General features: G+C 46.2%; 1 protein-coding gene across 1 annotated transcript; it reads left to right on the forward strand.

Moving 5' to 3' along the window:
* The first annotated feature begins 2539 nt into the window (after positions 1–2539).
* Positions 2540–24309, forward strand: APCDD1 (APC down-regulated 1). The gene is made up of 4 exons (XM_008071611.1): positions 2540–2722; positions 5896–6427; positions 19869–20190; positions 21853–24309. Exons 1-4 carry the CDS (start codon positions 2643–2645, stop codon positions 22299–22301), a joined length of 1383 nt encoding a protein of 460 aa, XP_008069802.1. The 5' UTR covers positions 2540–2642; the 3' UTR covers positions 22302–24309.

The raw sequence follows: 24309 nt of genomic DNA on the forward strand, positions 1-24309 counted from the left end.
GATTTTTTGATTTATTGTAGAGATGAGGTCTCCGTGCCCAGGCGGATCTCGAACCCGCGGGCTCAGGCAATCCACTCACCTCAGCCTCCCAAAGGCGTGGGATTACAGGCTGAGCCACCGAGCCCAGCTCCTTGAATGTTTCATACTTTCTACCTGGCCCAGTGCCACAGCTGAACAGCTGAGGGGGCAGGGTCTTTACTACAAGGGGAGCTGATCTAAATGCTTGTGTTTTGTAAATAGGCTGGTTTTGAAAAGAGAAAGGGAAAGATGACAAGTGAGGCATGCTTGCTTCCTTCTCTGCGACTCTCACTGCTTCACCTGGGGAAGGTTGAGTGAGCAATGGGGAGGGAATGCCTAGGCACATCACATCACTCTCCTGGAGATCCCTTCTCCGGATAGAAATCAAGGCCTCAGGAAAAGAGGCTCTCAATAACCACAACCATGAATAAGGACACCACCAGCCATAAAGTTCATGTTTAGAGTTTCCCTCATTCTAGCTCAGGCCTGAATCAGTAGACTTGGCTATGTGAGGCAGTGGTGAGGCTGCACTTAATTTGAACACAGCACAGTCCTCTTTTGTCTAGAATTCCTTTTTACAATTTTCATTTAGTTGGATAGTACCCATAGGTACCTTGGCCTCATCAGTCTTCATAACATGAAAAATCTGCAAGAATGAGCAGAAGCTGTTGTTCTATCCCAAAGCCAGCATTTTACTTAGAAGAAAACTTGAAAGTGCAGATACGGAAGCTTCTCTCTTCTCAATACCAAGACTTTTCATCAGAAAAAAACGGTCGCCAGGCATGGTGGCTCAAGTCTGTAATCCCAGCACTTTGGGAGGCTGAGGCAAGAGGATTGCCTGAGCCCAGGGGTTCGAGACCAGCCTGGGCAAGTTGGCGAGACCTTGTTTCTATAATAAATCAAAAAAATTAGCCGGGCATGGTGGTGCATGCCTGTAGCTCCAGCTACTTGGAAGGCTGAGGCGGAAGGATCACCTGAGCCCAGCAGGTCGAGGCTGCTGTGAGTATGCCACTGCACTACAGCCTGCGCAACAGAGTGAGACTCCAACTCAAAAAAAGAAAAAAAGGTCAATCTTCTGAATATTTTGGCATGTGATGGCAAATATCTGAATATTTTACAGATATGAGTATTATCAACCTGCAAGTCTGAATTTATCCATGTAGCTTTGCATTATATTGCTTGTATGTCACTATATATTCTGGATCTAACTTTTCATTTTCAACTGATCTCTCATAACCCATGATTTCTCTCTGAAGTTATTCAAGTGTTGACTTAAAAATACATAATTACCGCCTTGTAAGTAGCACTCTACAGGTGCATTTTATTTTGTGTATTTTGAGTTATTAGAGAGATGAGGTCTCACCATGTTACCCAGGCTGGTCTCAAGCCTGTGGGCTCAGGCAGTCCTCTCACCTCCACCTCCCAAAGTACTGGGATTACAGGTGTGAGCCACCACATCCAGCTAATTTTGTGTGTTTTAAAAATATTTGTACATTTGTCTAACTAGTGTCCTTTTGTTACCACGGTGCTGAATACATAATAAATCCACTATAAAGACCTATCAATTGGTTAATCACTTCAGAACTGCAACTCAAAAGAGACAGTGGGCTTTCATTTGTTTTTATTGTTTTATTCTGAACATTAGACTGGTGGTAGTTTTGCATGGATAGATTTTGGCGAATCAGTTCTTGAACTGAAGATGAACTCAGGACTAGTATTCCCGTGCTCCTGGAAATAAAAATATGCAATCTTCTTATCATTATTCTTAATTGAAAAACCTATATTGTATGTTTAGCTTGTTTCTGGCTTTGTGGGGGCAAGTGGCTGGACTTGGAAGGTAATTGAGGAGAAAGGTCATGCTGTGGCCCCATGTAGGAGGGTGTAGGGCTTACACCCCGGTGAGCAGCACTGTAAGGGGCATCCATTTGAAGACAGAGAACCAGAAGGTGCATGACTTGGTGTGAGCAGTTCCCAGCAGGGAGTCTTCTTCCATCGCTGCCCAGGCTGCGTTTTCACTGAGGCTGGTTTCCTTCTTCTTTCCTTTCCTCCCCTCAATGTGTCATTGTGCATGTCCGCCCCTCCTGATGACACCTCTCCTTTCAACCCCACAACCTCCTCTTTGGTGATTCCAGAACATGTTCATTTCTGTCTTCCACAACAGCTGTGAAACTCACTTGCCTGCACGGCACAACCACTCATTCAGATGCACGACCTTCTTTGCTATTGTCGTAGATAGATGCGTGCATCTGAGCTCTGACTTTGCCAGGAACTAGCAAGTGACCTTAAGCGAGCTGTTTGTTATTTCTGGTACCTCAGTCTTCTCACCGGGGGAATGATCTCCAAGGTCACTTCTGACTTTGGGATGTGCATCCTATGAGAGCATGCACCATGATAAAACGTTGTGGAGTGAGCAAGCAGTCCCCACCTGCAGCCTCTCCCTCCCGCAGAGGCAGTTGTTCAGCCTGACTCATGTCTGCTGCCAGCTCTTCTTTTGGCTAACTCTCTACTTTTCTTTTTCAGGGCTGGGAGAAGGTTCTGCCCTCCTTCATCCAGACAGCAGATCCCATCCTAGGTCCTTAGAGAAAAGTGCTTGGAGGGCTTTCAAGGAGTCACAGTGTCATCACATGCTCAAACATCTGCACAATGGCGCGCGGATCACTGTGCAGATGCCGCCTACAATCGAGGGCCACTGGGTCTCTGCTGGGTAAGAGCAGCGAGGGTGGGAGGGGTCTGGGAGGGACAAGAGAGCAAACTGCTATGGAAGACCCATCTTATGGGTTCTCAGATGCATACAGACTTTATATAATCTACAGTGATTTCAGTGCTATCTAAATTCTAGCTAAGAACCAAGCCCTTCTTTGAAATTATGGTTAGTTAAGAAACAGAGCTAAGTACTGTAGAAATCTTACTCTAAAGCAGAGATTATATTGTACTCCTGTTAACCACACAGTATGAGTGAATAGATCCTTGTTTACTGAACTCTATGGGACCACTTGTGTATAAAAAGAAACCATTAGCAAGTGAAATTAAGAGTCTGTGTTTCACCAACCCTGAAACATGACTTGCAAGCTCCTTATGGCCTAAATATTCTAGCCATATTCTGGTAATTTAATATATGGCTTCAGGGTTCTAAAAGTAAGTTAAAAGCTACCTCTACTAGCCAGGGCGTAGAGCTTGGATTCTTTTCCATGCTGTGAAGCTGAGATTTATCCCAGTTTGAGCTCTGGCTTATCTTCCATTAGAGCTTTTAAAAATAGCCTAGAGGCAGATCTGTGATTTTTTTTTCTACCCATTAAATTGTTGAGAATTAACAAGACTAACTCTGGGATCTGATCACTTCTCCCTGTACACTATTCCTGGGATATGGATAGCAGCCTTCAAGTACCTTGGGGAGGGATCAAATGAACATGGAGAAGAGAAAAAAAGAAATTTTATAAGATGAGGAGGACTCAGAATTTTTTTTTCTAAAAATGAGATCTCTCAAAATAACCACATGATAAACAACTTGCATCAACAATCTTAATGGTATGTACTTTATAATTATTTATCATTTTATTCACCAAATATTTATTGAGTGCCTACTGTGTGCTAAGCACTATTTTAGATTTTGTGTATACAGCAGTGGGCAACACAGTCATGATGGCTATCTTCAGGGATTTTGCAAATAGACACACAGAGAAGTACCATGAGAGTTGGGGGGGTGGGCAACAGGTGCCAAAGGAGAATGCCAAAGGGCCCTATTTTAAGAGCAGGGTGGGGTCCAGAAAGTACCAAAGAAAGGGGCCCTTGACTTGAGGCACTGTTGGCTGTACAGATACTGTGAGAAGAGATTTCTATCAGAAGAACTGGCTAGATTGGAAGGCTGGCTGACCTAGAGCCCTGTGGTAGGGGCATGATAAACCAAGGAGAATAAGATAAGGCTGTGGGGGAGGGTGGGCCAGCGCTGAGAACACCTTGCAGACCAGGTCTTCTTCTGACCTAAAAACCTAGAAAGTCATTACAGAGTTTTCAGCAGTAGCCATGCTTAAAACATGATTCAACCTATGAAAGGTCACTCTGGCTAGTGTGTGGCAAATGGATTAAAGGAAAAGTGATTTGGGGATGATGAGTTAAAAGACCATTGCAACTGTTCTGGCTAGAGAGGATAGCAGCTTAGGTAAGAGGATTGCGGGGTGATTGAGAAGTGACGGGGCCTGAGAGCTGCCAGATATGGGAGGCAGAATAAACAGACTGTCGAGGCACAGATTAAAAATTAAAATAAGGGACTGTCTTTTCTAATCCTCAACTGACACGAATCACTCCTTACATTAAACTTTTCTTTCCTCAGGGGAGAGATCTGAGCTGTTTTTTCTTTTTTTCTTCTCAGATTATAGGTGCTCTGAGTACTGCTGAGTGCTCTACGTCCATAGGGTTTTACATGATATCAGTTGTCAAACTTTACCTGGCGACAGACACCCCTTTTAAATGATGCTTCTATTTCACCAATCTGTTAACCACAAAATTAAAGAATTAGCAATTTTAAGACCCATTAGTGTTTGGGATTTCAGCCCAACTGCTTGATTCAGCAATGCTATTTCAGCTGAAATCAGAATCTCTGTTCAGGTTATAGACGTGAGCAGGCTTAGAAAGCCAAAACTGATGAGCTGAAAGTCATGGCATAACTGAGACTAAGATCTAACAGAAGATTATTTGGTCAGTGCTTTAAGAACTTCCCCTGGAGCAGTCTCTGCTGGTTATATATGAATCGATGACAAGTAGAACAGTGTGAGAACGTCCCTGAATTAAAGTCCACTCCTACGGATTTTATCTGTAGAGTGAGTCTAGATGTTTCCACTTTGGGAATCTGGTATGGCTCTACTTACACATTGTCAACCAGCACAAACAAAAAGAACCCTTATTCCTTTTGTTGTGGTAGCTTTACTCTCGCTTAATTGCTCCTTTATTTTTCTGCTGGAGGGAAAATTAATTTTGAACGGACCCAAGGGTGAGTTTTCATTGGCTATTAGGGGACTAGATTTGGGTTCAGGATGATGGACATTTCACACCTGCTTACTGTAGACAAGGCCCATAAATTGAAAGTGTTCAGGAAGTCAACTGTTTCCAGATCAGCATAAGGGAACTTCTTTATAGGCCAGCACTACACTCTTCTTCCTTATCTAGAAAGAAGGATGTGTCTGTGTAAGTTAGGCCCACGGGTAGAGCTGGGGGCAGCAGGTATTTTCTCTCTTGGCCTATTCATGAAATGAATGGAGGATTTTCTGGTATAGAGTGATTAGGAGCGCAGCATTGGAGCCAGACTCCCTGGGTTTATGATGTGGCTCTGATACTTGCTGGTTTGGGCGCACACTCTAACCTTGTGCCTCTATTTCTCCATCTGTAAAAAGATAGGTTATAATAATACCTAATTCAATAATACCTAATTCCTAGGTTGCTGTGAAGAGTCAATGCGTTGGTTACAACAGTGTCTAGCCCATCATCAGCATTTTGTTATCATTTCTGCAATTTCTTTTTTTTTGAGTTGGAGTCTCACTCTTTCGCCCAGACTGGAGTGCAGTGGCCGCTCCCGGCCACCACAGCCTCGACCTGCTGGGCTCCGGCGATCCTTCCGCCTCAGCCTTCCGAGTAGCTGGAACTACAGGCGCGTGCTACCACGCCTGCCTAATTTTTTTTTTTTTTTATTGTAGAGATGAGGTCTCGCCAAGTTGCCCAGGCAGGTCTTCAACCCACGGGCTCAGGCAATCCACTCACCTTAGCCTCCCAAAGGCGCGGGATTATAGGCGGAGCCACCAAAATTCTGCAATTTCTTAACACGACGGTGAATCTTTTCCTCATGCCTTTGTGCTTAAAAAGGACTTTCCTTCCTTTTTTCTTCTTCAGCTGTGAAGTAAGGTCAGGCCCAGAGTTCATCACAAGGTCCTACAGATTCTACCACAATAACACCTTCAAGGCCTACCAGTTTTATTATGGCAGCAACCGGTGCACAAATCCCACCTACACACTCCTCGTCCGGGGCAAGATTCGCCTTCGCCAAGCCTCCTGGATCATCCGAGGGGGCACTGAAGCCGACTATCAGCTGCACAACGTCCAGGTTATCTGCCACACCGAAGTGGTGGCCGAGAGGCTCAGCCAGCTGGTGAACCGCACGTGCCCGGGCTTCCTCGCAGCTGGAAGCCCCTGGGTGCAGGATGTGGCCTATGACCTCTGGCGGGAGGAGAACGGCTGTGAGTGCACCAAAGCCGTGAACTTTGCCATGCACGAGCTCCAGCTCATCCGGGTAGAGAAGCAGTATCTTCACCACAACCTAGACCACCTGGTCGAGGAGCTCTTCCTCGGTGACATTCACACCGACGCCACCCAGAGAATGTTCTACCGGCCGTCCAGTTACCAGCCACCTCTGCAAAATGCCAAGGTACCCGTTTCCGCTGGCTTCCCTCAGAGCCCTGCCTTTTCTTCCTTATTCAGTTCATAAAGGCATAGCATGAGGGCCCGGGGGAACCCTGGAAGGGAGAATCCTGCGTCACCGAGAGGCAGGCCAAGGTGTGGCTGCTGCAGGGTGGGAGGAGATGTGGAACATGTAGCCAGTCAGGAGACCTGGGTCTGCCACCAACTTGCTCTGTGATGCGAGGACCCAGTTCTCCTGCTTGAAGTGGGTCATGGTATGGGGCCAGGGGATGGTGTTCCTGGAAAGTTCCGAAGGTTCCTTTGTGCTCTCACCTCCCAGGAACTTCTTCTGGGATTCTAAAATGAAGCACGAAGGAAGTGTGGAGAGGTCGAACCCACATAGGGAAGAGACACTGAACAATAGCAGCGGCCCCAGCCCTAGAGGAGGTGGGGAGGCCCAGGCAGGGGGAGGTGACAGTGGGATCTGCATGGAACATTGGAGTCCACAGAGGTCTTCCACCTGAGTCACTGCTCTCAGTCCTCACAACGCCCTGGGAAGGTACATATGGTGGTCCTGATCTTATTAGACAGAAGATGCAGCTGAAGTCCCAGGAGTTATGGCTTCTGCCAAGATCACATGGTCAGTGAGTTTCCGAACCAGACCATGAACCTGAAGCACTTTCCTCCAGACTCCATGTTCTTTCTCTTTTACAAAGAGAGATGTCAAGTCACTGGGATCAGAAAGGGAAGACTGAAGAGGACAGGAAACAATAAGCCATATAATGTTCCTTTCTTGAATGATATTCCAATAATTATATTTGGAATTCACAAGGCATTTCCTTCCCACAAGCTCAGAAAACGTGCCCTTGTGTAACTCATAGTCTCTACCGCAGAAGCCTGGGAAGCCAGAGGTGGGAGGGGTGGCGAGCTTTGGGTCAGGCCTCAGCTCAGAGCTGCAAACCCAGGCCTGCTGCGGGTGGTCAGGTGGTCGGGAAGCTTCCTCTGGAGTGTCTCCCCAGACATCCCAACTGGCTTTGCAGGACTCTCTCTAGAACTGTGGCTCTCTCAGTGCAGAGCACTGTTTCGTTTGGCGGGGCTTTGTTTTTTTAAACATCTTTTTTCTTAGTAGTCCTCTGAGCTTACTCATAGTGAGTCCAGATATCCCAGGGTACTTCGTGTGCCAAAGGCTACTCAGTGCTATCATTTTTATCTATGTTTTTGAGAGCTCATGTGATGAAAGTAGCCCTTATTATCATTATGAAATATCTGCTGAAGAAGCCCTCTTGGCAGAGGCCACTTCCTCTGGAAGCATCTTGTCAGGGATATGTCCCCAGACCCAGTGCTCCCTGTGGGTCTCCTGCTATGTGCTCTGCGGCCTGCTAGCAGGAATTGGTGCCACTGGGGTTTGTTCTAACACAGAACAGGAGCCTGGCTCATTTTGTTCTGCCTTGTGAGTTTTAAACATGATGAAGAGGTCGAGGCAAGTTAGGGTCGGTGGGGAGGGGCAGCCTCTGATGCTGGCACCTGTCTGGGACCCCAGAGAGTCTCATAGAATGGGTGACAGGGAAAGGAGCCCAAGGCGCTGCCCCTTCAGCATGAGGATTCTCCAGGACAGGCATCCAGAGGAGAATCTGCTCATCAGATTATACATGGATGAGAGTGGGACTCTGAGGCAGGCTTTAGCAGGTTTCTTGGGAAAATAGATAGGACTAATGGGCTTCCAATGACATTTTGGGACCTCTCCAGCTGGCAGCACCGAATCCTGTAGCTACATCACACTTTAACTTGGGATCCCTGGTTTAAGATAGGGGAGAGGAAATTTTCATACCTACCTGTGGCTTCCCCTGAGTCCAATCTAGCCGGCTTTCAACTGATCTCCAGTCGTGGGAGGTATGTACGAATGTCATGAATACAAATGATCCACAGACAGTCTGGAAACCTTATTAGCCGAGATCGTCCTCCCACCCCTGCCATCATCCCACCCTGAGCCTTTAGGGAGCTCTGATAAGTAGGCAGAGCCTCTCTCCTCTCCTGCTCATCCTCTGTTAGAGACACTTATGAGCAGCAAAGCACCAAAAGGTAGGGAGAGGCGAGTTGCGTCCTGAGGAGGCAGGTGCGGCAGGGGAATTTGCCATACTGGAGTCAGAACCCTGTTGTGGGCTCTGTACCTGAGCTTGGAGTGTTCTTGTGCCTGCGTGGGCTCTTTGATCTCCTAAGCTCTCTTTAGTACTGGGGGAATATTAACCATGACCACCTTTTTAATTTTCTTACCTGTCTCTTTACCTGCTACTTCCTGTTATTCTTCCTGCGGTGTGGTATGGAGGCCTCAAAGGTCAAGTCCACCTTCCTGTCACTCAGTAGATTCGCTCTCCCCCACCACTAGTCCAGGAGGAAAGACTCTTCATTCTGGTCAGTGCCTCTCACTAAACAGAACCTTTCTGTGGCTCGTGGACGGAAAATGTCTTGAAAGTGGATGTGATTACATGTTGGCATGGGCACGAAGGGTGGCAGTGGTAAAGCTGACCTTCTTAGAATTTTCTTAAACATTGTCTCGATAAATTGGCAAGAATATAGGCTTTGGAAATGGTAGCCAGTCCTGGAGTCTGATTCTTCTCTTGTCATCAGCAATATGGCATTGGCAGTTACCTGACCCCCTGGAGGCTTTGTTTTTCATTTCTGTAAAATGGTAAAAATGTAAGAATTGATGGGATGAATATGCAGAATGCTGTCTGGCATCTGTGTAGGGCCCCTCTCCAGAGCTCCTGTCCCCCTAGCCTGGAGGAAGTGGCCCTCCTGGGCTGATGGCTCAGAGAAGAAGGAGGGTGACAGTGATGATTGCCTAGGGAACATCAAAGTATTTTATGATGCCTAGCCATAAAACATTCCCTCTCATTTTCTCCTCCCTACTTTGCTGAGGCAGTTGTGGGAGCATTTACCAAGATACTTAAGAAGTAGACGCACCTGGCTCGGTGGCTCAGCCTGTAATCCCGCGCCTTTGGGAGGCTGAGGTGAGTGGATTGCCTGAGCCTGTGGGTTCGAGACCCGTCTGGGCAGCAAGACCTCATCTCTACAATAAATCAAAAAATCAACCGGGCGTGGTAGCACGTGCTTGTAATTCTGGCTACTTGGAAGGCTGAGGCGGAAGGATCGCTGGAGCCCAGCAGGTCGAGGCTGCGGGAGCGGCCACTGCACTCCAGTCTGGGCGACAGAGTGAGACTCCAACTCAAAAAAAAAAAAAAAAAGAAGTAGATGCCTTAAACCCTAGGCCTGATTTCCTGATTACAGAAAATTAAGGGTGGAGGGACTTTACAACCTTAGTTAGGTATTGTCTAGGACATACTGTTAAGTGTAATTAAAAAAAAAAGGAAGATACAAAATAGCATACATAATATGATACAATTTGTATAAAGCAGATAATGAAAGAAGCAGGAGAAAGATGAGTTTGTGGAAGAATCAGATTTTTTTTCTTTCTTTTTTTATTGTTATTTTTTGTTATAAAGATGGGTACATTTCAGGGTTAGGTATACAAATATGGATTATGCAGGTACTCTTGTTGATGAGGTATGCCCCTCCCTCCCCTAGCAGTTTCCCTCAACTGCCAATCCCACTCCCCCTTCCCTGACAGTTTCCCATTACTGCCTAACGCTTTCTTATAGTATGATAATTGTTCAAGGTCTGCTGATGAATGAGAATATATGGTACTCTATTCTTTGTTTATGAAAGGTGCTTAATGATCCCCTCTGAGGAAGAGAGCTATCTCGCTGGGATAGTCAGACAGGGACTTTTCACTTTTGATACCTCTTGGATTTTGTTCTGTGATCTTTTCTTAGCTAAACACAACTACCACACAACATTTAAATTAAAGAGAAAGAAGCCAGCGAGGACTCTGAGGCTCAGAGGAGTGCTGTGGCCACAGATGCAGAAGGCGGCCCAGCTGGGAGGAGGACCCAGGGCTTCCAGAGTCCACCTGGTGCCCTGCAGAGATGGCTGGGAGGTCAGCCGTAGGCCGAGTGGCTGTGGGAGCTGAAAGGGCCCATTATTCTCTTGTTGTCCTTCGCCTTGTACCTCTTGGCCTGCACAGTGCAGTGGAGTCTTCGGGAAGTTTTCAGATCCTTCCAGGACAGCCATGAAAAGGAATAAATGGACGTGGCTGCTGGTGTCTTTCCAGACTCTGGGCTGCAAAGCCCAGTGCTAGTGCCCCTGCAGGTTCTACAGTACAGATTGTCTGAGCCGCCTGCGGCTGCCCAGCCAACCAGAAGGAGGGTCGGGAGAGCGTCTTCAAAGACCGCACAGCCTGCCCAGGAGAGGCTGGTGCCCCCTTCCTTTGAACCCTTTGCTTTCCCTAATTGCTGGTCCATAGAGACCTGGCTGAAAATTAGCTTAAATGCTAAATTGACTTTAGAACCACGAGTCTCAGCCCCTCTAGAAACAGGACACCATGTAAAATAGAAACTTAAAGTCAACTTGTTTTTGTAAGCTTTAGGCAGCTTTGCTGTGAGGTTCAGAGTCCTTTGGCAAATAAATAATATTTGAAGAGATTCAGGTGTGCTGGGAGGGTTCTTTCAGAATGGAACTGGCTACTCTTCATTAAAAAAAAAAAAAAAAAAATCAAGACTGCCTAAAATAACCCCGAAATAAGATGCTTTGCCTGAATTGAGCTTAGCATCACGACAGCCATTACTTCTGCCTAGATTCTTTAGAATCGTGCAGTTGAAGGGGGTGGCGGCCATGTTCCATCTTTCGGGATGGAATCAAATGGTAATTAAAAACAAATGATTGCCAGGATCCTTAGAAATGCCAGTGCCTCCAGATCCAACTTGTAAGCAAATGGATTTGGTCTTTCTCCAAAATCCTGCCCTGATTGAACCACAGGGTCATAAATCAAAGGGGCTGTTGTAAGTGTTCTATCCCGGCACATATGCACCTGGGGAGCTACATGGGGAGGGGGGACAAGAACCAGGCTTTTCAGAAGTCCCGGAGCACTGCGAGACAAGAGGAACATGCCCGTGTGCTTGCTCTTTAATTTTGTAGGTGCCGCTGGTCCATAGCCCCATGTGTGTTTTGGAGGTAGCTCGTCTTTCAGAGGCTTTTTAGAGGATGTGGTCACTATGGGACTTCCTGAAATCTGTGACACTGAGAGATGCTGGGTCAGGTGGCCTTGGGCAGTGGGCTTTCCAGCTCAGCTGCAGGAGACAGCTCTTCAGCAGGGAGGGGCTTCTCCCTAGCGTGCTTTGGGCTTGAAGCCTGGGAGGGTGGGTGATGGGAGTCACGGAAGTGTGGACAGGGCCAGGTGCTGGCAGAAGAATTCCCCTCTCTTTCTGCCAGTGTGGATTTGCAGAGGTGATGGAAGATGGAGGAGGTGGTGGAGGATCAGAAGTTCAAGGAGTCATGGCTTAAAACAGTTTCAGAAGCCCGTCTTACGGGAAGGAGGATCCCAGAAGAACACTGACCACTCTTCAGAGCCAGGTGTTTCCTCTGAGGCAGCAAATGGTGCATATTCTACGGGAAAATGGAGCTGGTGATTTGGGCCATACGATGGGGTCTTGACCTTGAAAGGGTTGCTATTTGTGGACATTTTATTTCGGCAAAGGTTTAAAGTGTCACACGATTGCTAGCCTGCATGGCTGCTGGCATACGCTTTTATTTCAAAAACAGCTCCTGATATTTCTCGACTCTAAAATATGGCAGCAGATAAACAGGCATGCAAGGCTGCTTCATTTAAGGAGTTAGGGTACCAGGAAATATTTGTTGTCAAGGATAATGTAAGTGGTAAACAGGTCATCCCTTAAAAGGCAAGAAAGCTGAGAGGACACAAGGAAAGGCAGCAAAACAGGACATCTGCCATTTAAAAAGTATGCATGAAGTTCCTACTGCAAGAAGTGTTAGCTGAGCCCTGTAGGGAGAGAGAGGAGGAGAGTGGGCCAAGTCGGGGGAGGGGGTGTCCCTGCTGAATTTACAGCAGATTTAATTTATGGATTCAATTGTCTACTTCAGTTATTTAAATGAAACAAAAGGCAGAAGAGTAGAAGAAACAATGAAACAAGTAAAAACAAGTACGTGTTATCTTTGGAAACTATTCTTAAAGGCATTTCTCCTAAAGAACCAGCTTCTTATGGTCCTTTTTATCTAGCTGTTGGGTCTGTAGTCATATGCATTTGTAAGCAAGGTGAAGGCAAAATGACCTTTTGTGTGATCACTGGTTTCCTAAAACAGAAAAGGCCTTTGTGAGTGCACGTGTTAGATTCTAAACTTCTTAGAAAGTGCATTTCTAGATGTCAAATGTTGCTTCTGAGGACCTACCTGTGCCCCTTCTGAGCTCCAGGACACAGAAGCAGAAGAATGTGTGGTTGAGTTTGCACCCTTCATTTTCAGTAACCAGCAACAAACCCAGAGATTGGCAGTCCACTTTTCTCCCTGGTCCTCCTTGCCCAGGTCCCTTCCTGGATGGCTGTAATGGATCGAAGGTTGCTGTGCAGTGTCTACCCTAGGCTCTCTGAGTTCCCCTGTGCCCAGAACATGTGTCCACCTCTTGGCAGGGTGACCCGACTGCGCTGGGTAGGTGCATGTGGGGCTACACCTGCCTGCCCAGAGCAGGTGTCTCAGTCCATCCAAGCTGTTATAACAAAGCACCATGGACTGGGGCTCACAAACAACAGACACTTATTTCTCACAGTTCTCACCAAGATCACTGTGCCAGCGTGGTGGGATTCTGGTCAGGGCTCTCTTCCAGGCTGCTGACTGCCAACTTCTCACTGTGATGGGAAGACATCCAGAGAGTTCTTGTATCTCTTTCCGGCCCATTCAGGAGTGCTCCACCCTCACGACTTGTCACCTCCCAAAGGCCCCACCTCCTTCCTCCCTCACTTTGGGAGTTATGATGTCAATATATGAATTTTGAAGGGACACGAGTATTCAGTCCATTGTGGCAGGGTAGACACCAGCCAGCCTGGGCAGTCTGAACCTGAGACTATAGTTAAAGGGCACAATGTGTGTAGTCACAGCTCTTCACCCTACTTCTTTCTAAAGGTGAAACTATCACGATCCCTTTAAGTGGTCAAAAGGAGCCTGAATTCATAAGCTCCTAGAATCCCAGATCTGAAAAACACTCTGAGGTCCCTCCCACAAGGCAGAAGAGCGCTCATCATCTGTGATGAATGCCAGCTACTCTTCTCATGTCTTTAAATATGCAATGGCAACTTTCTCTCTGTCAGTCTGTCAGCCAGGAGCCCCTCTCATCTCCACTGCATACGTCAAGGAATGTCAAGGAAATATGCAAGAGAGAACCCTTTGGCCTTGTCCTCAAATAACTTACAATGCAGTGGAGAAGACTCGAGAAGGATGTAGCTGCAGGATTATCTACAGCAGAAATTTAATCAAACACAGGGCAGATTACAGTCATCATGAAAGCTTTTGACATGGGCCATTGACCACAGCAGCTTTCTCTCTGAGAAACATTAATGTGCTTTTTATCCCAGGGAACAAAACACCAGGAAAGGAAATTTCCATCATCTCTTCCCATTTCTCCTTCTCCTTGAACAAAACATTTAGCCCAATAAATGCTGCTTTTGAAGACTTGTGTTTTATTCAGAATGCTTCTCTAGTTGATCTATTCACAAGACCCTATCCAGTAATTTCTTCCATTCTGGGAAGACGGCAAAAACAAGCAGATACTGTCAGCAAATGTTGTAGACTCTCCAGAAATAAATATTGGCAGAGAACAGAAGAAAGCCTGGAGAATCCTCGTCAGTCATCGGCTGGAGAAGACCTTTTCCTGGGACTGGAGTCCTTGAGAGGGAGACATCTGTTCTTGGTAGCACCCCAGCCTGAGAGGCAGTTCAGGACCAGGGGGTAGCACTCAGCAAGTTCCCAAACCAAATGATGGTCCCGATTCTACTTTGGGTTTGTAAGGCTATCTGAGCCAAGTTATTCTCTCTCTCTTCGCTTTGGTTGCCTTATCTGAAAAACACCCCTGTGGTCTCCTTGGGAGATGGTGAAGCTTAAGGAGATGCTGTCCCTGAGGCCTCTAGATTCACATGCCCTGTGAATGCAAGCTGCAATTCTTCAACTTGTTACCAGGGAGCAGAGTAGGCAAAGCCCCACTCCTTGCCTAGAACATTGCTCACTTACAAAGTGTAAGGTTTACTTTTCATTTTTAGAATGAACTTGATTTTTTTTTCCCCTTTCAGAGGAGGGGATTGTATAGGGATCTGTTTTCTCCCCTCCCCGCCTCCTAATGACAGCTTTTTATAGTGCGTGTAAAGAATAGCAATGAGGAAACACTGGCCCCTCTGCCTTAACCTTCAGATCTTCTGTGTACAGAAACTCTGACTTTAAATAGCCCTTTCTGAGATTCAGGGGAAGGGAATGCTGTGGAAGCCAAGTCGGTGAGCCTGGGAAAAGATACTTCTCTAATGAGAGTCATGTATTGGAACATGGGTCCAAAATTTAAAAAAAAGAGGTAGTAATTTTATAAAGCTATTCCACAGTACAGATCGCTCTTCATGTTTAAAAACACCACACGTAATTCTCTTTTGATTTGTTCATCTTGAAAGGATACTATTTAAGAAAAGTATCTCAGGAAAGAAGAACTTTAGAGCCAATACAATCTTTAGGCTTTAATTTCTGCTTCTCCATCATTGTACCTGTAGGTCTCTTTAATTTTTACTCAAGCCAGAGATGGTAAGAATTAGGAGCACAAATAATATTTTTTAAAACCTGTCTACAAAGCAGTTAGGATGTGTCTCCTTATATAATCATGGCTAAAACTGTCCCCTTGTTGACAAGATCCTCAAAGATGCCAAAAATACTACTCTTGATTATGATAATTTTGGATTCTTAATGGCTGCTAAAGAGTTGTTTCAAAAAGTGGGCAAAGGGCTTGGGCAGACATTTCTCTAAAGATATGTAAATGGCCAACAAGCTCATGAAAAGATGTTCAACATCACTAATCATTAGAGAAATGTAAATCAAAAGCACAATAGGATACCAAGTATCAGGATGGCTGTTACCAAAAAAGAAAAAAGAAAAAAAGAAAATACCAAGTGTAGGTAGGGATGTGGAGAAATTGGAATTCTTATGCATTATTGATAGAAATGTAAAATGATGCAGCTATTGCATTAAATGGTATGGTAGTTCCTCAAAAAAAAAAAAAAAAAATTAGATGTAGAATTAAAGTATGATCCAGCTGTTCCACTTCTGGGTATTTACCCCAAAGAAATATGACTACACCCTTGGTCACAGCAGCATTATTCACAGTAGCCAAAGGTAGAAGCAACCTAAGTGCTTATCTACAGATAAATGGATACACAAAATATGAGTGTGTACATTTAGTGGAATATCATTTAGCCTTAAAAATGATAGAAATTCTGAGACATGCTACAACATGGATTAATCTTGAGGCACTTATGATAAGTGAAATAAGCCAGTCAAAAAAGGACAGATAGCATATGATTCCACTCATATGCAGTATCTAGAGCAGTCAAATCCATAGAGACAGAACCTGGAATAGTGGTTGCCAGGGGCTGGAGGAGGAAGAATGGGGAGTTAGTGTCTAATGGGTACAGAGATAATTTTACAAGATGAAAAGAGTTCTGAAGAGGAAGGTTGGTGATGGTTGCACCGTGGTGTGAATGCACTTAATGCCACTGAACTGCACACTTAAAAATGGATAAGATGGTAAATTCTACATACTCTATATATTCTCTCTCTCCCTCTCTCTCTCTATATAAATATAAATATAAATACATATATATATATATATAAAACCACAATACAACAAAAGGAACTAGTTAAGGAATTTGGCAACGCCAATACCTAAGATCAGGTCCTTCCCCCCCCAAACTGGCCTGCTTTTTCTCTGCTATAGAACAGAAACACTTCAACCCAGGACCATCATTCACCGGAAGTGACCAAGTTCAGCCAGATGCTCATCTCAGAGCTGTGGACCTCTACCCCATTGTTCTTGAAGAGAAGCACCTTGCAAATACCAAATGCTACCACTCTAGGTGCAGTGCCATTCTGGAACAGCACAAGTGACATCAGTGCTCACCTCCCCTGCTCCCTAACCTTTTCCCTGTCTGACCCAAAGAGCAGTTGATCCTTCATGGTATCCGAGCAGCATCGATTGCAAGAACTAAGATTCCTTCTTTTCCTTTCTTCTCCCCATTTCTGATAAGCTCTACTTGAGTCGATTCTGATATTTGAGGAAAAAAACACATCTTTTCAGGGGTTGAACTTCTCATCTCTTTAGAATGGCCAGAAGTGAAGGAGTCACAGTTAATGTTTTTGAAGTCCCACAATACAGCTGGCAGGCCAAGTTGTGGGGAATGGCATGAACGGGAGGTGGAGACTGTGTTTGGCATGGGTCAACAGGCCCCCACTCTAGGCCTTTGAGGATTCTCTGCCAAACAGGCAGGGCAGGCAGCTTGTATTGCTGCCAGCAGTGAGCTCCAAATGGGAGAGCAGAGAGAGAGAGAATATATAGAGTATGTAGAATTTACCATCCCTGTGCATCTCACCCTGACAGAACAAGTGCTCCTAGTGGCCTTGCCATGATTCCCGAATGTACTAGGCTGACTGCTGCCCTAAACTGGCTCCCTCAAAGCCTTAGTGTCTTTGTTAACAGACACCAGCTGGAGAACACCACTGTCCTGTCTGGAAAACCTTAGCAATCTGAATCCAGATTCTGGGCTGGTGTCATTCAGAGAGTGTACGGCTGGCTTCCGAGCCAGGACGGCCCAGCACTTACAGGGTTGGGTGCTGTGTGTGGGAGCCCCGACCTGGGCATGATGCATTGCATTAACTTTCCATCCTGGGTCTCAAATATCAGAATCTCCTTTTAGGGTGAAAAATTTATCTTTTCCCCATAGTAGTTCACTAAGGAAACATAACGGCAATGCTACGGGACTCACTGATGCTTTCTTTTAACTCAATTTGTGTCTTATTTGTACTAACATTCATTGGAAAGATAGCGGCACATCTGGTGACAGGCATTTATTTAGCCTTGAAACCAAGTAGATGCACTGAGTGGGAACCACCTTGAATTTCTTGCAGCAGTTATGCAAGTGAGTATAATAATTGCCATTGTATCAATGAGGAAGTTGAAATGGAGAGAAATGAATAACGTGCCCAAGGTCATCAGCTGTGAAGGACCTGGCCAGAGCCATCTCTTGTTTATGCCACAGTGAAGCACAGCTGGATCTCGCAGGGAGCTCTTCCCTGTCCCTTCCTCCTGTAGCTTGCAGAGGGCAGATCACCACTGGGCAGGGCCGTTCCTCCATGTGTCCCAGAGCCCTCTGTAGGAATCAGCAGGCTAACAAATGCCTTGGACCCCGGGGCAGAAAGGACTCTGCCTTCATCTCACTGCCGCAGCCATTTGATTCCATCCTCTACAAGCCGCAAACCATGTTAGCAAAGGAAACCTTCCCTCGCATGAATGGCGACTCCAGGTGCATCTAACGAGAGCAGCAGCTGAGCAAGTTAGCAAGCATCGAGTTCTTCTCAGAGGAGAAGAGTGCAGGGCATCAGCTGGAAAGCCCATTGCTCCTCCCACACCCTACCGTCTCCCAGAAAGGTGAGCATCTAGCCAAACAACGGCCTCAACAAAATCATATCCTGTAAACCCAAAGACCTTGGTGATTGAGATCTCTGACCTTAGAAAGCAAATGCTGGAGAACAAGCATGCGCCTGCCTGCCCAGACGCAGGGCAGGTGTGAGGCCAGCTTGGATATGGGTGTGGGGGGCTGGGGTGGCCCAGCTGTGTCCCGAACACTGAGTGATACCACTCTGCCTGCCCACACAACCTGATCGGATTGGCGTGCGCTTCTGGTGGTCTGTGTTCTGCTAGCCAGGCTGCCTTGCCCCCTGATGGGGGTGGAAAGTAGCAGAGAGTGGACTCCATGTACCGAGTGAGGCAGGCCCTGACTCAGAGGTGGCCTGTGACCTCTGTCAGACAGTGAGGTGATGGCACTGTGTCCAGGCATCCAGCGCTCTGACTTCCAGACTTAGGCTTTTGTGTCAGCCTAAAGCCCTCCAAGCGAACAGCTTGGACGAGGCCGACGTCTCTGGCATGTGTCCCCCTTACCAGACACCTTTCTACACCTTTCAGACCTTGACCCCGGCATGTCAGTGTTATAAAACACACTCAGCAAGAGAGGATCCCCTGAAAGACGGAGCCAGCTAACTTGCGCTAATTTTATAGCTTAAAACTGGGAAAGCATGAGCCCAGCTGAGAGTCCAGCGACCTTCCAGACCTGGAGGTGAGCAGAAACGGACATCAGATGACTGCGGCCCAGCGGCCTCTGCTCTTGCCATGCTCCCTTTGAAAGGACCCTGCCTTTACTAGACAACTCCCTTACGTTCACTGCTATCAGAGTGCTGGCCTTTTTTTTCTCTCTCTACTTGTACCTTGTAATTTTGTTATTGAAAATTTTTAATTTAAAAATACACATAATGTAAAATTTACCATTTTAACTGCTTTTTAGTGTACAGCTTTGTGGCATTGCGTACACTCACATTGTGCAGCCATCACCACCATCTACCTTTAGAACTTTTTCATGTTCCCAAACTGAAAACCATTCAACAATTACTCCTTGTCCCTTCCTCCAGTCCCTGGCAACCACCCTTCCATGTTCTGTCTCTACGACTGTAATCACTCTGGGTACCTCATATAATTGATGTCCTACAGTATTGTTTGGCTTATTTCATTTAACACAATGTCCTCACGGTTCATCTGTGTTACAGTGTGTGTCAGAATTTCCTTTCCAAGGCTGAATAATATTCCATTGTGTGGATATGCCACCATTAGTTTATCCATTCATTCATCAATGGACATTTGAGCTGTCTCCCCTCTTGGCTACTGTGAATAATGCTGCTGTGAACATGGGTGTGCAAATATCTGTTCCTGTCATGGCTTTCAGTTCTTTTGGGTATACAGTATTTCTAGAAGTGTACTACCTGGATCATGTGCTAATTCTGTCTAGTTTTTGGAGGAACCACCATTCTGTCTTCCATAAGGACTATACTGTTGTACATTTCCACCAGCAATACACAAGGGTTCCCTTTTCTTCACATCTTCACCAACTTGCTGTTTTCTGTGTTTTAGATAGTAGCCATCCTGGGGGTGTGGGGTGCTACTCTCATTTATTTGTGAAATCGTGTGGTCTGAAAACTTAATAGGAGTCTAATGAAAGTCCATATGATAGCTGAAATATTTGGTCAAGTCTATACTACTAGGCGAACACATGCATGCACTTGTGAGTTTGCACATACCCACACTCATACACGCATGCTGCACTCTCCTCTCTGTCTGTGGCTCTCGTTGCCTCTTGGATGTTCAGGTTATGAGTGACGGTGACCTGGGTGCTTGCCCACTCCCAGCCATGGGGGGACCCCAATTCAGGAAAGCAAGTATTCGCTGCTCTCTAGGGTAGACAGAGGCCTCTCTGAGTGTGTGTGTTTCTTGGCTTCAGAACCACGACCATGCCTGCATCGCCTGTCGGATCATCTACCGGTCAGATGAGCACCACCCTCCCATCCTGCCCCCAAAGGCTGACCTGACCATCGGCCTGCACGGGGAGTGGGTGAGCCAGCGCTGTGAGGTGCGCCCTGAAGTCCTCTTCCTCACCCGCCACTTCATCTTCCATGACAACAACAACACCTGGGAGGGGCACTACTACCACTATTCGGACCCCGTGTGCAAGCACCCCACCTTCTCCATCTACGCCCGGGGCCGCTACAGTCGTGGTGTTTTGTCCTCCCGGGTCATGGGAGGCACAGAGTTTGTGTTCAAAGGTAGGATGCCCTCCCCGAGTCCCAAGAATCTCAGTACAATGACCAGCGGGCAGCTCTGTGACATTTTTGTGGAGCAGAGCTGGAGAGAGGGGACCCCTCTTCTACTTGAGATGCTGGGGAAGAAATCAGGAAGTCATTTCTGCCTCGAGGCAGTCCTAGACAATGCCCTCTGAGTTTCCCCTGCTCAGAACAGGGCTAGGGTAGGTGACCTTGACATGCAGGCCCAGATGAGAAGTAGCCCATGCCGCCATGCACAGGCAGCTGTCAGGTGAGGCCCACAAAAGACATATGTTACTGCAAATGAAATCTCAAGTCTGGCTGGGTGCAGCACTTCGTGCCTGTGATCCCAGCTACTTGAGAGGCTGAGGCAGGAGCCCAAGAGGTGGAGGCTGCAGTGAGCTTTGATCACACCACTACATGCCAGCCTGGATGACAGAGCAAGACTTTATGTCTTAAAAAAAAGAAAGAAAGCAAGACTTTATGTCTTAAAAAAAAGAAAGAAAGAAATCTCAAGTCTGCGTCTTTCCTTTGTTACACTCAACAATCATGAATTGTGAGCTGCCCCTCTAATAACATCACACTTGCTTGCATGCCCAGTACTTTCTTGAGTGGGCAATCAAGGGGAGATGACAGTGACACCTCAGATACTTGGAGTTGTCATTTCCAGCCCTGAGTTTGCCTGCTCCTGAGAGGCTGTCACCTGCTTGCTGATGGGCGCATCCTTGGGGAGGTTCAGGCTAAACCAGGCAGTAAGGGATGAACCACACCAGGCTTCTATCAGCAAAGGAAGTCTTGTGGTCGTTATTTTAGAAGTTTTTCTTTTTTTTAAGGCTTGAGCATCTTTGTAAAATGATATTAGTCCTGTCACACTAAATAGAGAGAGATGGCCTAGACCTCGGACCCTAGGTGTAGCTTTTCCAGAATGGCATTCTGCAGCTCAGTCTGATTATTAGTAAATGTTTTCTATTAGCCCAGATAAATCCAAGAGTACCCTGGCCCTTTTTTAGGTTGCATGTTTTGCCCCAGGAACATGGGCCCTTTGAGTTTTTTCTGACTCCACCCCAAAGCTTATCATGTTATATGCAAAATGTAGTTCCCCGGGAGAACCTTCAAAAGCAGTTCTCTGCCATTGCTAGAATTTGTGTTTAATTTATTTACTCATATTTTTTTCTTGTTTGCAGCCTAACTTATTTTAGATGACTGATTTATGATACCTGTGTTTAGATGCCTGTACTAGTATGTGGGAATGCTAATGACAATAAATGTTTGGCACCAAACTTTTAGAAACCTCAAAACCTTTGCATAAAAACAAATTCCAGAAGTCTGTGTTACCAGATACACCTGGGAGTGCTCTGTGCGCTACTGTAGTTTTATTTCACACCCACAGGCATCAGCTGCAGTCTGATTTCTATAGCAAATGCAGTCCGTGCTTTCTGGCCACACCTGCAGCATCTCTGGTGTGCCTGCCACTCAGATCAGTATGAACTCTTCCCTCCTTAGAATTCGTTGATACCTACTTCAGTCCAATGGGTGGTCTGCAGGTGGGATTGTTTCTGGAAAAGAAAGCCCTGTGAGGTAACATGTGGCCAGTGTTTGCTGGGAAGGTTTCTGCCTCTCATGCCCACTCCCTAGAGTCACGGAGCTCTCTTCTCTTCTTCACAGTGAATCACATGAAGGTCACCCCCATGGATGCGGCCACAGCCTCGCTTCTCAATGTTTTCAATGGGAATGAGTGTGGGGCTGAGGGCTCCTGGCAGGTGGGCATCCAGCAGGATGTGACGCACACCAATGGCTGTGTGGCCCTGGGAATCAAACTACCTCACACAGAATATGAGATCTTCAAAATGGAGCAGGATGCCCGGGGGCGCTACCTGCTATTCAACGGCCAGAGGCCCAGCGATGGGTCCAGCCCAGACAGGCCGGAGAAGCGAGCCACATCCTACCAGATGCCCTTGGTCCAGTGTGCCTCCTCTTCGCCCAGGGCTGAAGACCTTGTAGAAGACAGCGGAAGCACCCTGTTTGGCCGGGCCCCTGGGAGGAGTGCCCAGGCCCTACTGCTTGCTGCGCTCGCCAGCCTGTTGACTCTACCGCAGTGGGACATCCTCAGATAGAAGTTGTTAGAAAGTTATATTTTTCCAAACCAAGATTCCTTTACCATTTACAGATGTTCTTTACCAAAAGAAAGGACACTTATTCTTTCGATGCACTTGAATGCCTGAGAACCGTCGTTCCTTTTCTCCTCTGTCTTCCTCCCAGCTCCCGAGTCATGAGCAGTGAGCGTTTGAAGTTTCTGCTTTGAACTCCGTCCAGCCTGATCCCTGGCCTGAGCAACTTCGCAAGAGCAATTGCACTTTAACACAGCAGAGGTTCAGGCTAGTGTGTTTGGTAGCAGGGATGAGAGCTAGGACCGCTTATTTTTTTCCTCTTAATTATTATTGTGTTTCTGAGTTGAACTTAGAAGAAACAGGTATCAAGCTACAAGTTTTCCTGCCATTTTACTGTGGTTGCATCCTGTCCTTTTTTGAAAGTGTTTGACTCTCTGAGTTTTATATGCTGGAACCCAGCGCAGAGTTGGTGTAGGGCTGTGATCAAGACACCTTTTGCTGAGATGCGGATGTAGATATGTACATACAAGAAGACACGGGGTCTCATAGAACCGCCTTCACAGCCTTTGGGCAAAAAAGGAGAGAAGCCGAGCTTTCATTTCAGAAATGTTGAATGGAAAAGTGTCTGCGATTAAAGTTTCTGAGTAATTTAAGCAATTTTTTTTTACATCAGTTGTTTCACCTTGTTGAGAGGGAGACGTATGTTGCATGCTGGTTTCTGCCGGCTGCAGGAGGCACGCCGCCTCCTTGCTCTTAGTAGACAGGGTGATTGGGAAGAGAGCAAAAGCAGTCCCACTACCAGACACACAGGGGCAGCGGCGCACAGCGGGAAGCAGTGTGCTAAATGCCACAAGAATGATAAGTGCCTGTTCCTTGCACTTTTCCTTTTCGTGGGGGACCCAACCCAAGACTTGGGTCACACTGTCTGTTTGGGAGCAGGTAGAGGGAGCTGCACTCTAGCATCCCTGTCACCTCCAAAGACCAGCAGGCAGAGCCAGAGCTTTGGCATGGCGGCTGGCTGCTCAGAGGGAGGGTGGCAGGATCATCCATCTCAGGAACTTGCTCCATCAGTTTTTGAGGTGGCATGCCGCTGAGGCATTGTGTTGTCATCTTATTGGATATACCTCAGTGTCTTTTCTGTCCCTGACATGGCTCTGCTTTCAGTGAGTCTCAGGGCACCCTCTGCAGTCTGCTTCTATCTTGCAGAAGTGGCAGAAGGGCACATGTGCCCATGTCTGCTCATTCTTTCGGGGTGTGATGGATGGTGCTGTCTAACACCAAGTGCTGTTGTTGTTACAGACTGATGAAGAGAAACAGGGAGGAACCTAAAGCCTAGATGGAACTAACCATGACTAAGATCAAGAGTCATCCTTGTAGTTAAGAATTAACTTTATGAAATGCTGTAGCATTCAGTGTGGTGTTAAATTATAACGATGGCATGGAGTACCAAAGTGCTTTATATTTAGATTCTATTTTGTGGTGCATACCGAGGGGGCTTATTCAAAACGAAAATACTAACTTAATGTCTGCTAAGTTTAATAAACAAAGATGTCAAAAATACTCTCACAAAATACATTCTATCTGTGGATCTATTTAATTAATACTGGTACTACCTTTAAAGGACAAAATAAAATCATGTGAAAAACTATATTCACTGCTAAAGCATGCATCAGTGATTTACCATAACTCAGTTTACAACCACTCCCCTAGACTTAGCTATTTGCACTTCTTAAAGTACACTACACACACATACACACACACATACAGAGATCCAAATATATAGGAATTAACAGGTACACAATGTATGATATGTATATATGTCTGAGGGTTGACATGAGATTCACGTGGTTACATCACTTGCTAATACAATATAAATTATTACAGAGAAGGGCCAATATAATTTATTCACAAGTCACTGACAAACTTAGATTTATCCCTGTTGCTATCCATCCATATACATTTTACTTTGCCTTGGTTGTGTCATGTCAGCACAAATAAAGTTCTCGAAAGTAAA

Source organism: Carlito syrichta, unplaced genomic scaffold, assembly GCF_000164805.1.
Source record: "Carlito syrichta isolate Samal-C Ts95f unplaced genomic scaffold, Tarsius_syrichta-2.0.1 Scaffold314544, whole genome shotgun sequence".
Classification (NCBI taxonomy): Eukaryota; Metazoa; Chordata; class Mammalia; order Primates; family Tarsiidae; genus Carlito; species Carlito syrichta.